Source organism: Apium graveolens, chromosome 10 (assembly GCF_009905375.1).
Source record: "Apium graveolens cultivar Ventura chromosome 10, ASM990537v1, whole genome shotgun sequence".
Classification (NCBI taxonomy): Eukaryota; Viridiplantae; Streptophyta; class Magnoliopsida; order Apiales; family Apiaceae; genus Apium; species Apium graveolens.
In genome coordinates this window covers 123130498-123146365 of record NC_133656.1, presented here as the reverse complement: position 1 = coordinate 123146365, position 15868 = coordinate 123130498, and the positions used below count along the sequence as shown (strand labels likewise).

General features: G+C 37.4%; 2 protein-coding genes across 2 annotated transcripts; one reads left to right on the top strand and one right to left on the bottom strand.

Moving 5' to 3' along the window:
- The first annotated feature begins 8892 nt into the window (after nucleotides 1-8892).
- On the top strand, nucleotides 8893-11710 carry LOC141688975 (cyclin-dependent kinases regulatory subunit 1). Its single transcript, XM_074493129.1, has 3 exons — nucleotides 8893-9115; nucleotides 9215-9275; nucleotides 11393-11710. Exons 1-3 carry the CDS (start codon nucleotides 9063-9065, stop codon nucleotides 11525-11527), a joined length of 249 nt encoding a protein of 82 aa, XP_074349230.1. The 5' UTR covers nucleotides 8893-9062; the 3' UTR covers nucleotides 11528-11710.
- Nucleotides 11711-14936: 3226 nt separating this feature from the next.
- On the bottom strand, nucleotides 14937-15582 carry LOC141693400 (histone H2B.3). Its single transcript, XM_074498496.1, has one exon. It carries the CDS (start codon nucleotides 15527-15529, stop codon nucleotides 15089-15091), a length of 441 nt encoding a protein of 146 aa, XP_074354597.1. The 5' UTR covers nucleotides 15530-15582; the 3' UTR covers nucleotides 14937-15088.
- Between the last annotated feature and the right edge of the window lie 286 nt (nucleotides 15583-15868).

Here is a 15868-nt window from a genome sequence, read left to right as displayed (position 1 = left end):
AAATCCTGTAATGGTAAAGAAGGTAAATAGAAAGTGGAGAATGTGCGTGGACTTCACTGACCTAAGTGATGCATGCCCAAAAGATTATTTTCCGTTGCCAAGGATAGATACATTGATAGATGCCACTGCTGGACATGAGATTCTAAGCTTCATGGATTGATTTAGTGGATACAATCAGATCAAGATGCACAAGGACGACATCCCAAAGGTATCATTCATCACTGACTTTGGTGTTTATTGTTATCTTGTTATGGCATTTGGTCTCAAGAATGCAGGAGCCACCTATCAATTGGTAAATAAAATTTTCAAGGATCTTATTGGTAAAACCATGGAAGTTTATATTGATGACATGTTAGTCAAGAGTCTAGTGAAGACTGACCATATAACTCATTTGAGGGAAGCTTTCGAGGTCCTGAGGTACCACAAGATGATGTTAAATCCTACAAAGTGTGCTTTCGGAGTAGGATCTGGAAATTTTTTGGGATTGATGGTCTCCAAGAGAGGAATTGAGACCAATCCCAAAAAAATAAAGGCAATCCTAGACATGGAACCACTAAAAACTATTAAAGATGTTCAAAAGCTCACTGGAAGGGTTGCAGCGTTGGGGCAATTCATCTCCAAGTCTGGGGACAAGTGCTTATCGTTCTTCAAATCCTTAAAAAAGGTAAAGGATATTGTATGAGTGAGGAAATCCAGAAGGCATTCAAGGAGTTAAAGAGGTAGTTGGATCAAGCCCCGTTGTTGGTCAAGCCAGCTCTGAACGAAGTTTTATACTTGTACTTGGCTGTTTCAGAGAATGCCTTGAGCGTTGTATTGGTTAAGGAGGAACTTAAAATCCAGAAACCCATGTACTATGTTAGCAAAATTCTGCATGGAGCTGAGTTGAATTATTCAACTATTGAGAAGTTTGCTTTAGCCTTGGTAATGGCTTCAAGAAAGTTACGTCCTTACTTTCAGGCTCATCAAATTGAGGTGCTAACAAATTAGCCCCTGTGAAATATCATTCATAGTCCCAAGGCTAGTGGGAGGTTGATCAAGTGGGCAATAGAGCTAGGAGAATTCAACATCAAGTATAAGCCATGAATGGCAATAAAATCCCAGACATTAGCTGACTTCGTGGTGGAATATACCATACCCAACCAAGAAGTCGGGGGGCAGGAAGATACTGTACCTCCGAACACAGAAGGTGATAAAGGGAAGGAAGTTAAGGAGAAGGAATATTGGGTCCTCTATTTTGGTGGAGCATCAAAAACAAATTCAAGTGGCGCATGTTTGGTTTTACAAAGCCCCAATGGGTTCTTAATTGAATATGCTATGAAGTTAGACTTCACAACTACGAACAACGAAGCAGAATATGAAGCTTTGATAGCTGGCCTCGGCCTAGAAGGAACACTAAGGGTCAAGAACTTAAAAGTCTGTGGAGACTCAAAGCTGGTAATATCCCAGGTCAAGAGAGAGTTTGAAGCAAGGGATGATACAATGGCTAAGTATGTTCGCCTAGTAAGGGCAGTGATGACCCAATTCGATTAGTGCCATGTTGAGCACATCCCAAGGGAGGAAAATGCTAATGCAGATGCATTGTCAAAATTTGCTTCATCTGAGATAGAGAAAAGTTCAGGAAGTATATACTTCCGCATTCTGAGGACACGGAGTATTGATGTTAAGCTTGTAGCTCCTATAGGACTGGGGGCGTCATGGATAGATCCCATTAAGACACATATTCAAACCGGTTAGTTGCCAAGAGATGCAACTGAAGCACGAAAGTTGGTTGTTCGAGCACTAAGGTACTCCTTGATAGATGGGATATTGTACAAAAGATCTTATGTAGTTCCTTACTTAAGATATCTCAGGCCCAATGAGACCCGCTTGGCTCTTGAAGAAGTGCATGAAGGTATCTGTGGGCAATACTTGGGGGGCAGAGCACTAGCTCATAAGATAACCCGTTTGGGCTTCTATTGGCCAGAAATGATGGTCGATGCCAAAGAGTACGTGAAGAAGTGTGACCGCTGTCAAAAGCATGCACCTGTCGTTAGACAACCCCCCGAGATGCTGACCTCCATCAATTTTCCCATCCCCTTTGCTATGTGGGGAATGGATATACTTGGACCTTTCCCTATAGCCTCGGCACAAAGGAAGTTCCTTATTGTAGCCATTGATTATTTTACTAAGTGGATTGAAGCCAAACCATTGGCCAAAATCACAACTAAGTAGGTTGCATAATTCCTGTGGGAAAACATCATGTGCTGTTATGGAATTCCTCGTATCCTAGTTACCGATAATGGAACACAATTCAACAATAAGGAATTCAAGAAGTATTGTGATGAGAATGAGATTGAGTTATGATTTACCTCCGTAGCTCACCTGCAAGCCAATGGGCAAGCGGAAGTGGCAAATCGAATAATCCTGGAAGGACTAAAGAAGAGGATTGAGAAATCCAGGAATAATTGGGTGGATGAAATACTCCCAATACTTTGGGCTTACAGAACTACTTGTGCAGTCACTACCGGAGCCACTCCCTTCATGTTGGCGTATGGGGCAGAAGCAGTTGTCCCTGTAGAAATATCGCACTCATCTCCCTGAATTCAGGCTTTTAATGTTGAGGAAAATGAGGAGGGGCAAAGATTAGCCTTGGATAATCGATGAAGTACGGGATGAACCACATGCGAAGATAGTGAACTATCAGAAGAAAGCTTCATTCTATTACAACCTAAGGGTTAAGGAAAGGTTCTTCAAGCAAGGAGATTTAGTCCTTAGGAAAGTGGAAGCCTCTGGAGTAGGGCAGAAAGGAAAGCTTTCCCCAAACTGGGAAGGGCCCTATAAGGTTAAAAGCATTCAAGAAAGGGGAACCTACAAGTTTGAGACTATGGATGGTTTTGAAGTCCCAAGAACTTGGCATGCACAAAACCTGAAGGTTTCACAATGTGTAAATCAGTTGAACACGATTCTCACTGTCAAAATGATAAGTAGGTTGAAAAGCACCTTGAAGCTTTGCTTGTGTAGGATTTTATTCCGGTAGGATTTATATTGTTGAATTATTATTGTTAAGGGTCGAACCCATACCATGTAAGGTTTTGGAAAACCAGACTTTATATTAATGAGTTTGAAATTATTTCAACCTTTGGATATTTAAGTTGTGATAATACTTTGTGTGATTTTAACAAAAATCATGCTTTGATCGTTAAAAGAAGAAGACTTCAAGAATTCTTCTATTATATGGAGTGCTTGTTGCACAACTCAAAGGACCAAGTTGATCAAGTCATTGAACATTCTCTTTAAAAAGCATAATAAGTGCTGAAAAACTAAAGGAGAAGGGTATGAAGAAGAAAGCAGCATAAATAAACCCCGAAGGGTAATAAGTTCCGGATACAAATAAGTTCAAACAGTAAGTTATGAATAAAAATAACAAACTAGAAACACTATTCCTCCATTTGAGAGCCCTCCTTCCCCTGTTGCTTCTCGGCACCTTCCTTATCTGCATCCTTCGCGGGAGAAGCAGGAGGAGAGGCAGTGCTGGGATCCAGAATACGATCATCAGGCTGGGGAGAGTTGAAGAGAGCATCCATGTTATCCTCTGTCTCTGGATGCTCAGGACTTATAAAGTCCTTGGGATCAACTAAGCCAGGATGCTTCTCCGAGATAGCCTTCACAGCTGCATCCCATCCCTGGATAAACTGCAGAGAATAAAGACCCTCATCGTGGATTTCCATAAGATTCTTGAATTTATCAGAATTCATGTAATCATCAATGAGTTTTTCCTTATCACTCCTAAGCTTAACCAGCTCGGAATGAGCCTTAGACAGCTCATCCCCCTTCGTCTCTAACTTCTTCTGCAGGACCTCAACCCTCTCCTTGCATTTCTTCATCTCCCTTTCGAACTCATCAGGATTCCCCTTCCAGGACCTAGCCTGATGAAGGGCCTCTTGGAAGTAGGTGTTGCTCTGCACAAAGAAACATGAATTAATACAAGTTTATAAAAATAGAAAAGTTGGGATTTAAAAAGAAAGGAGTGGTATGTTACCGCAGCTTGGGCTTGAGAACCCAGAAGCTCAATAGACTCAATGTCACTCCCCGTGACAATGTCAGTGAAGTCGTGGGGAGTGATGGAATGGTACGACCAATCCTTGGTATGTTTGGCGGATCCAACCACTGTATCGCTCCTCCTAAAGCCCCAGTTAGGCCTAAAGGAGTGCGCCTTGAGTGGAGGATCCACATCGTCCCCCAGCTCGACCACCGGAACATGGGGCCTAAGGAAGGAAGGAGCATCAGCCTTGCTCAGGGGTTCTTTGTTCAGCTTGGCCCTTTTCTAGCGGTCAGATTCCCCCTCCTTAGGCATGTTGATGTTGTTGATGGCCTCGCAAGCTGAAAGAAAAAGAAGAAAAGTATTAAAATTCTGGAGATAATAAAGTTTTAATAAAAAGGAGGAAAGAAATAGTTGCACAGATAAATTTACCCTTATCACTGGCCTGAGAGAGACCAACTTTCTTCAACGAGAACTCCTCTAAAAGGGTCCAAGTATCTGTTTTTCCGTCATCTGCAATGAGGGCTTGATAGGCCACCTCCTCCTCATCAGTTAACCTGATGCTAACAGGACTACCATCTGACACTTTGCAAAAGGTCCTACGGAAGAGTGTGGCCCAATCAACCCCAGCTCAGGTCAGCCTAACAAACTCGTCCCTCCACTTAGGGTTATTCTCAACTATAGAGTTGCTATAAAAAATATGGGGAATTTTAGGCCGTTGACGAATTAAAATCCAGCCCGGTTGACCTAAGGAAATGTTATAAAATTGGAAAACTTTCCTAAAGACAGCTACGGAAAGAGGAAATTTATTTCTAAGATACAGAACCATAAAACAAATAATATTCCTCCATGCATTAGGAGGGAGTTGACATGGGTTGATTTTTACGTCTACAAGTAAACGAGGAATAAATTCGTGAAATGGGAACCTAAGACCCGCGGTCAGGGCTCCTCGATAAATAAATAGAGTGTCGCCCTCCCAGTTACATGTCCTATCCCCAGGGGCGGCTGGGATAATCCTAAGGTGGGGTGGAAGTTTATACGTGGTGTTCATGGACTCAATTCTACCCTCAAACTCGTGGAAAGTGTTACAGTGGTTGTATGAATCTAATTCAGATAAAGAGGGATATTCATCACCTCTAGAGTTTATCATATCAATTAAAGAAGTGTACGGAGATTGGATTTGAATGGCAGTACCTCTCTTGGAAGTGTTCATCTTCCCTAAACGAGCTAGATCACGATCTGCCATTGATATTCTTCGAATGAAGGCTTGAAACCCAGAAAAAGCTTGAAGGTGGTGGAACTGCGGTGGCTGAGGTCGCCGGAAATCGCCTTCCTAAGAGAGGACACTTGAGAGAAATTTGAGAGAGTTTTTGAGAGAGTTTTTGAGAGATAATTTGAGAAATGAGAAGTGAAGTGAGGATTCTCACTTCTCTTTTATAGGCGAAAAGCTCGGAATACGATGCGTTTAAGGCCCATAAAGCAAGGCCCAACTTGAGGAAAACCCACAATGGGGAAGTTTCAGGAATATTCTAGAAGCATGAATGGAAACTGAAGGGTCAAAAATCGACCAGAATTTCAAAAAAATAGTTCAATCAGAGTCCTGGTCGACAAAAGGTAGGAATCCTGATCGAATTTTCATTCGATTATGAGGGTAAAAAGCCACTTTGTTCGATCAGAGTTCTGATCGACAAAAGGAAGAATCTTGATCGATATTTCATTCGATTATGAGGGTAAAAATCCAGTTAGTTCGATCAGAGTCCTGATCGACAAAAGGAAGAATCTTGATCGATATTTCATTAGATTAAAAGGGTAAAAAGCCACTTAATTCTATCAGAGTCCTGATCGACAAAGGGAAGAATCTTGATCGATATTTCATTCGATTATAAGGGTAAAAAGCTACTTAGTTCGATCAGAGTCCTGATCGACAAAGAATAAGATCCTGATCGAATTTTAATTCGAACAAAAAGGAATAAGCTTGTTTAATTCGATTAGAATCCTGATCGATTTCGATCAGGATTCCAGGCCTCCCTCACCTCAGACCTCACTGTCAAAAATACACTTAGTTCGATCAGGATCCTGATTGATTTCGATCAGGTATCCTGGTCGAAAAATGATCGACTAGAGCGGAAAATCTTAAGCTAGTTCGATTAGGATTAGGATCCTGATCGATTTCGATCAGGAATCCTGGTCGATTTTGGCACAAATCCTGGTCGAAATTCCATCGACCAAAGAAGCAGAATGGTAGTAAATTCGATCAGGATCCTGATCGATTTCGATCAGGAATCCTGATCGATTTGAAACATTTCCTGATGGATTAGACATGACTCATGATCGATTTAGAGCCGAAAATTGAGAATAAATCCAGAAAAAGGATAAATTCGGAAAATTAAGGAAAAATCCTAGAATTAAGGGATAAATTCTGAAAATTAAGGAAAAATCCCAAAATTAAGGGATAAATTCTGAAAATTAAGGAAAAATCCCATAATTAAGGGGAAAATTCCTGGAAATTAAGGTAATTCCTAAGTAATGGGGGTTAAAGCAAATCGTTGTAAATGTGTAGGTCGCTCCACACTTTACGCAAAAATAATACCCTGTAAGGGAACGAATGAACTTAACTTCTACAAAATCTTTTGCAGTTTCCCAGAAGTTGGGGGGCAAATGATATGAGCCTAAATATAGCCTAGATAAATAATTAATATCAAATAAATTAGGCCTGATATGGTCCAGCAACGAAGCCCAGTTAACAAGGCCCAAAACCCTGAATATTAATTAATTTCGTAATTAATTAATAAGGGAGAAAAACAACTATTAAGATGAGTCCTAGTGGGGATATAAATCCTTGTAGATTGGCCTCCAAGGAACCTCATGGGATAAGGAATCAGCTTCCTACTTCCTAGGACTCCAAAGTCCATTCTAATTCAGAGACTTGCCCACCAAGTCTCCTAACCCAAGTCCAATTCAAGGACTCCCAACATCTATATAAGGGGTCTCACCCCCACCAATCAGAACTACGTTTTTTGGCTTGATTCTCTAATTCACAGAGATACGTAGGCATCTCGTAAGGGCAGAGTTAAGTTACGAAACACGAGAGCAACCATTAAAGGCCTTGAACTCCCGAACCTTAGTATAAAATACAACAATTAATATATCTTAAGTTTTTATCCATAACAAAAATATTATTTGATTTCATTATATTGTATATAATTGAGATCTAAATATATATTTTCATATATTTTATAAATTTTTTTACCTAAAAATCTTATATTTTTATTTATATTAATATTAAATTTAATATATATTAATATTCAATTAACACGACATACACGACACGAAACGACATGAAACGAAAGTACACGAACACGAACGCTAAACATGTCGGTTGTGTGTTTGACATTCAAGTACACGAAATACGAAAATACATGACATGAAAGTATACGACACGAACGAATTGTTAGGTCTAGATTGAGGTAGCTAAACAATGCAATATTTTCTCATTGCACCTTCAATTTGCCAGAGTCATTACTCGACTGCATTGCCAAGATCATTTCCATTAACAACAACAATGGTAATAGTTTCCAATAATTGATGAATTGTGAAATTAAATCATTCTATGTTATCACCTGGAAACTGTTATCTACTTGAAAAATCCAGTGTCGTGGTAAAATAAAAAGTTCAAGCATCCCAAAAATAGACAAAAAAATAACTACCTAATTATTTACAATGTACAATTTGTTGGTCGGGGATTAAATAAAGGATTAATCTCCATGATATCAATGACATGATTGGGTTTATAGGCGAACATTTCCTCAAATAAACCATCTTTTATCCAACACTTACAGCGTTCCCCTCCATCTTTATGCAGCACAGTAAAGAACAAAGTTTGAGCCAACGGCAAACGTTTTATGCTTCCAACATCATCAATTAGGCACCCCTCCACGATAAAAGTTGTTCACACTGTAGCTCCTCGTTATTTTATTGAACAAAACTATATTAGTCAGTTGTTGGTCCTCTACTTGATCATCAACACACTCTTCTGTAACATTTATCATCTTGGGAATTGCTAAATATTTGGAATATGGTCACCTCTGTCAAACTTCGCATATCAAAGACATTATATAAAAATGTTTTGCCTCTTTTCATTCATAATTATCTATATTTTATATTATATGAGCAAGATGCAAGATATACGAATACGTCTACGTGTTAAGTAAGATATGTGATGACATGTACATTTTTATTGTGTAACAAAGTTTTACAGTTATTTCCAAGGACTTTTTTATGATCATATCTTTATATCTAACCATTTAAAAATTAATTCAACATTTTGTTCAGAACATTTGAGTCGAGAATTCTTACATTTATGTTCAAGTTTTACCAAATTATAATAGTTGTAGTAGTTTTTCTACATATCATGATGATATCTTAGGTGCATCTACATATTTTTTATTGTGCGATAATATAATTAAAAGGGTGAACATTTCTTTACGTTGCTAAAATGTCGGATAATAAGTATGCGTACCGCGGGTAAAAGTCCCTAATTCTGTTAAAAGTTAATAAAAATGATTTTTCTTAATTCAAATGAGCCACGAGAGCCGTAAAAAATACCGTATAAATAAGGAAGAGAAATCGAAAACTATAATCTCTTAAATTTTTTTGATTTTATCATATACATGTAGGCACACAATAAAAAATATATATATAATATAGGCTTTCCCCGATAGTAACCTCATCAATAACGAAAATGTGTGATCTCGCTTTAGGATCCTTTAAATTTATTTTTAAAACATAGATTATACACAATTCAATTGACTTTTAGCATTACCAAAAAGCCAACACCTCAAAATTCAAAATTTGAAAAAAGACCAAACCGCTCTCTTCCATTTCCAATTTTAACCCCGCTTCTCAAACTTATCATTTCAATTTTCCAATACATACGCGCCGCACAAACACACACACTGCATCTATTTCATTTCTCACTCAAATCACAACTTCATATAAATTTCACTTTCTCTATTTAATTTTAATTTCAGATCGACTTTAAAAGATGGGTCAGATCCAGTATTCTGAGAAGTACTTTGATGATACCTATGAGTACAGGTCTTCAATTACATCAATTCTTTATTATTATTTTTTTGTGATTTTTAATTTTGTTGAATTGAATTATTCATATGATGTGTGCGCTTTTTGTTTGTATAGGCATGTTGTTCTTACTACAGAAGTTGCCAAGTTGCTCCCCAAGAGTCGCCTTCTCTCCGAGGTGAGTTTTCGTGTTTTGGGGTTCTTTATTTAGGGGTTTACTGAGTTTGTGTAGTTTTTTCTGTTAATTCTATCGAAATTGCTCAACACTGTTCTTGTTTCGTAAAAATCGTTTTCTTTTCGAGCATAATTAAGGTTTTCCGGAGTAGATTGTGTCATCTGAATTAAACTGCAACTCCGTAAAAAAGTTTAATAACGAATTTTAAGGGTAACGACAGGTAAAATTATGCAGAATGTATAGGTTCCTCGGTTTTTTGATGAATTGAAGTTGTAATTTGAACTTTTGTTATGTATTTGGGTATTATGTATATCGAGTTAGCTTTAGGTTTACTTGTAGGTTAGGAACGAAGAGTAGTGGTTTATCACTAATATTATGTAGACATGTAGCGTGTCTTGAGATTGCTAACTGATAGATGCTTAATTCTCGTGATATAGCAGCATAGGCATAAAAGCATAATAAAGTGCACACTCTTTGATCGCGTGTTTAACTATTTAAAACAAGTGTTTTGTAGAAGGAGATTACAGTTTAAGTTCTATAGTAGCTACTGATAATTATACCATTTACTTTGAAAATTGAATTTTTATATAAAAACAGAGGTATACCACCACGAGTAATATGAATACATCTATATCTTTTTCCAAGGCAACTATCTAAAGCACGTATTTGTGGCTTCTTGTTTTGAGATTTTTCATCTAGCTGTGCAGGTACCTAAACAATTTAGAAATTAAAAGTCCAACACTAAAACTGGTTATGTGTGATTAAGGAAACTTAAAACATAGGGAAGTAGCAGAAGGGCAAGATCTTAAGTACGTGTTTTTATCAATTTTTCAGTCTGATTTCGGGTGTGATGTGTCCAACTTTCAAACATCTTTTATCAGTATTAGGTCTTTTATAGTCTTGTTGTATAAGTGTGGATGAATTCATAAATTAGGCTTCTTTTGAGGCTCAAACTGTTAACATTTCGAACTGCACGAGTAATTTCATTTGATAATGCTCATCAACAGCAGCTCAAATTGCTTCGTGAACCTAACGCAGATTGAATCTCGAATAGATATTTGTAAGACAACAGTTTCAATAAAATAAACAATAAACCTAGCATGAATAATGATCAGTTACCTAGCATGAAAAGTAACAGGTATACAGAAAGGAAATACACGAATAATAGCTGCTACAAGTTACTCCTTATAAAAGGTTTCCTTGGTTAACATGCCTAATTTATAATTGATAATGATCAGTGCACCTCACATTCTGAAAAATCAGAAAGAAGATGGAGGAATTTTTTTTGCCTGGTAATCAAGCTGAAAATTTTGCTGCTACATAAGCACAAATAAAAAAAAATCGTACTGTCTATACCAACACAATAACTATCCAGAAACATGTTTTTGTTTCAAAATTTTATTTTTAAAGTGCTACCACAACTTAAAGTTGTGCATATTCGCCGTCATGCATACCACGAATAATGTCTAACGTCTGTTAGTATTTAGTTGCTAGCATGAAGTACCGAAAACTGGCCTCGCTTAAAGTTTCTTTTTTTTTTTAAAAAAGTGAGCATCAGAGTAGTTACATAATTCCAAACTGTATGTACAATCGTAAGTCTCTTGCATATATTATTGACTTAATATTTCAGTAATGGTCCAGAAAACTACATGTCCGAGCACTAAATTTTGTCCTAAGCGTAAAAGTACCACTCTCACTGTCTCGCATAAAAGGAACATATGTACATGTACAAAAATGAAAGTATAATTTAGGTACGCTACATATTTTTCAATGTATTAGGTTTTATAAGGGGTGGGGAAAAAGGATTTAAACCCATGAACTATAGTCTATAGCTGTATTACATTTATGGATATGAGAATTTGGATTGTTTAATGTGCTTATGATATCTTGTTAAGATTATAATAAAACTGATCATAGGTGTTTTTATTACTTTCCGTAATATATTATAATTTAAGTATAAAACCTTCTATTGATTGAGATAATAGTGGGAAAATAGTAGAAATTCTTTTGAATGCCCAGGTACTGAACCATATATATCAATATATACATAATTATGCGGCTTTAATATGAGATTATGTTTCTTGTTAAAGTTATGAAATTCTTCACAATTTTATTAACAGAACGAGTGGCGTGCAATTGGAGTGCAGCAGAGCAGAGGTTGGGTTCATTATGCAATTCATCGGCCAGAGCCACACATCATGCTCTTTAGGAGGCCACTGAACTATCAGCAGCAGCAGGATGCCGCAGCTCAGTAAGCTGTGTGTCTGTGATGATCAAGCGAAACTAATAAACTTCTTGCAAGTATTTAGTTGTCTATCATTTCATTTCTTCTAGAAATGTAATATACATCACGTGGAAAAGTTATTTTGTAGCTTATTTTTAATGATAAGCATTTGGACAGTTAGCACTGCTTGGTAATTCTACTCTTTATTCCTCAACTCTGGATTGTGTGGTGATACAGTCATTTGTTTGCTCCATGGTAAATGTGATGGAGGGGAATGGTAGTTGAACTCAAGTAATTAGCTGATCATTTTGTATTTTTCTTGCTCAGATAAGCTGATCAATTGAACTCAAGTAATAAGCTGCAGAAAACAGGAAATGAGTAGGTAAATACAGTACTTAGGTGCTAGATTAAAAGAAAGTGTGAAAGCATCGATAAGGACTGGTGATCAAGGCAGAGGTTTTTAGAAAATTGCAAGTATTTGTTCAACATAGGAAGGGTAAATTTAAAGTGTAGAAGAAATGTTTTGAATCACACTGAACCCCGCATCTCTAAGCCTTCAGTGCTGCTTCACTTCTCTGAGGGGTGAGGGCTTGTTTGTTGCCCAGGAGAATATTTCTATTTCTGCTCTTTACTGAGATGTCCTCTCCCCATATGCATTAACCATGTCCTGTACTGTACTCTACCCACTATAGGACTAGGTGTGGACATGTTATAGTTCTTTCATATGCCCTCAGTTTATCATAACGACTGTAAGCCTGTAACGTAAAAGCTTTTCCCCGTCGCTATTTTTTTGATTTCATAAACAACCCAGATAAGAGGCACCTAAGCAGTAGTTTTAAATGATTATTGGGAAATCAAAAGAGGCTGTACACCCTCTACTTATATAGCTCATCCATTCTGCAAGATCCCTGTTTACTTGTTTAGTATATTATCTCCAACAGGTGTTGGAGAGAACTCTTCTGCGTCTACTTAAAAGGAGAGGGAGTGAGGGACCGACAAACATTAAGCCAAATATGTTATAAACAAACTGAATTATGTAACACTCAAATTTATAATTTTGTTTGAAGATGATAATCTGGTAGATATTCTAGGCCCGCGCAGCCTTGTATTATGAATTCTTTAGGTCGTGGAAGAAGGTCTATGCATCTCTTCATATCCAATACTTTCAACTGTTTTAGATTCATCTTTGTCCTTTCCGAGGAAGAAAAATTGCCTTCACCATCTCATCACCTTCTTTAGTTGTGCTATCCAAAATGACACGGGAGTTATACACATATACTGCAGAAAGATGAACCCCAAACCTTAAGAGCTAATGGAAGACCTCTGGCATAACTTACAAAGCTTTGGCAGTTGTGGTTTTCCCAATTCCTCGCATCCCCCATATCCCAATGGCACGGACATCATCTGACTCCGTTCTCAATTTCTTGATATATCTCTTCAACTGCATAATCTATCCCATATAGATGTTCCCCAATTGGTTGTGCGTTTGTAGATGCTTGTCGTGCCACATTCTCTACAATCTCTTGAATGGTGTCTGATTCTTTCCTGTAATTTTTAATCAAAACAAAGAATATAGTTTAGGCTATTCATCATGCAGAAATGTAATTCTATCTGCTCCCCAAGAAAGTAAAAATAACTGGTACTTATGTCGCATGTATAAACTACAAAATTCACTATACATAGAGAAATACAGGAGTCACCAACCGACCTTTTGTTCTCTTGAAATCAAGGATCTCTACAAGCTCATTAAGACAACATGATGAAGAAGCATAGTTCTCTGAGATAACTACGACAAATATCTTTGAGCCATGAATTGCTTTGACTAACCCTGATGATATTTCTTCGCCTTTTCTGAGTTCAGGATCATCCATGAAGGTTTCAATCCATTCTTGATCCAAAGCTTTGTAAAGGTGTGAAATAAAGTTCTTGCGAGTGTCTTTTCCTGCAAAACTCAAGAAGACATCCCATAGAGAATATGAAGAAGAGGAAAAACATTTAGAGCCACTTAATTGATTGCTTGTGGTAGCCAATGATGAGGAAAGATTCTTGTAAGCGGATGCTGAACAAATTTTGTGAGTATGGTTATAGCTTTACTGGTTATGTTGTTGAAAGACTTCTGCAAAGTACAAAGTAAACATTTTTACATTGGAACTTAATCAAAACTTCAATATTATACAATATTCTAAAATTGCATTCTGGTCTATATTGTATTTTGAATAACATGTTAAGTTAGAATTACCATGAATATCCCAGATTAAACTTGTACATCCTTTAAAATATTTGCTAATTGAAAATTTGCTGCTGCCTTGAAAAGGACAGGCATTTCAACGACATTCTCCATGCTACGGACGAAAGAGGGATTCCTCTGCCATCTGATTACATATGTGCCTGTGGAAAATGGCGTATTAAGCTATGCACTGGTTCATGACCATAAAGTCTACTATTGTATCTGAGTAGCCTCGACTGAATTTTCTGCCAAGGTTACAGGGAGATAATAATCCTCAGCATCTTAATGTTGACTAAGTCTCCTGCAAAGCCATATATGTTGAAGATTGCAGAGGATATCTTTTTGTCTAACAGTCTCAGCTCGTAGTATAGTTGAGTTGCCATTATCAAAGGCCTCTGTGGCTGTTCATTTGACAAAATAAACTTTCTTCAATAATTAATTCTGGTATGCTTACAGATATATAAAGAAGTACTGCAAATCCAGTGGCTCTATCAATGCATTTTCTTTCGAGTCTAATTCTCAGGATTTTGTTTTCTCAGTCTTGCAATGTTCTGTTATAGATGGGTATACTATTTGTACTTGGTAGGTTTAGCCACGTATCAAAAAGATGGAGCAATACTGATAAAGATCCGTTAGCCTAGTACTAAGCTATAACTGAGAACATGACAGCTTACAAGTAACCTCTGCAAGTTCAAGACGGGGCCTGCAACAAAATAGAGAAAATGGATAGTAGCTGAGAAGGACCAAAGCAATTAGTTAAATCGATTGTAGATCCTGCACTTATAGCTGCAACTGTAAGAGTGGAATTAAGAAAACAATGTATATGGAACAGATTGTTTATCATGTCGACAATTCAAGTGTGTTATATCTTCCTTCTTGTCTAGAGTAATTATGTTCGCATTTTGTATTATCCGCAACAGAATATGTTGTAAGAAGTTTCAAAATGTGCAATCAAACAAACCATACAAGTCAAATGAACTGAATGCTACCTCTTTTTGTTTCTCAAATTTCTTAGAACTTATCTACTCCTAAACAATGAGTATCCCAATATTTTTCACTCAATTAAGAATATAAGATACAATATTTAAATACTAAGAATTCTGAAAAAAATCAGATCTAAAGCAAACAAAACCAGGTGTCATACTGTCATGTGTGTATAAATTACACAACATAGCAACAAAGATTCAAAACCTAAAATCGGAACATACACAAATAAAAGTCGAAAATAATCATTTCATTCATTTACCATTCACCAAAGCATTACAATACCATACTAAAATCATCAACCAAAAGTAAATTTGATTTCTACATCATCAACTAAAACCTCCATCTCAAAACCACCAAATTACAAAATCCCTAATTCCATCAACCGCTTGTAAACTTGGTAACCGCCTTAGTCCCTTCCGAAACAGCATGCTTAGCCAACTCCCCGGGCAAAACCAACCTCACAGCAGTCTGAATTTCCCTCGACGTAATCGTGGGCTTCTTATTATACCTCGCCAATTTCGATGCCTCTCCAGCCAATTTCTCAAAAATATCATTAATAAAACTGTTCATGATCCCCATCGCCTTGCTCGATATCCCAATATCAGGATGAACTTGCTTTAAAACCTTGAATATGTAAATCTTGTAAGTCTCCACGCTCTTCTTGCTTCTCTTCTTCTTCTTATCTGCTCCGCTTGCTGTCGCGTCTTTCGGGAGCTTCTTCCCGGCTTTCGGCTTCTTCTCTGCTGGCGCTTTTTCCGCTACGGGGGCTTTCTCAGCTGGCTTCTTCTCTGCTGGCTTCTTCTCTCCCTTCGGTGCCATTTTTTGTTTGTGTGTGAAAATCGAGTGTGTTTAAGTGTGTGTTTTCAAAAACTGGGTGGGCGGGTTTATATAGGATTTGGGGGTGTGATTTGATTGGTGGGTTTGTTGTGGGGCGGATCGTGGTTTTGGTACGTTGGATCGGTTTTTGAAATGGACGGATGAAATTATTTCAAAACGTAGTGTTCTGATTGGTTGATGTGTTTAGGGGCGGATTGGAAGTTCTGATCGTTGATGGGTATTTAATAGACGGCTAAGATTGAGTATGGAGTTTCTTGTTAAATTCTTGTAGGCGATTGGAAAATTCCCGAGTTCGTAATTCGTATATGCATGCTCCTTAGT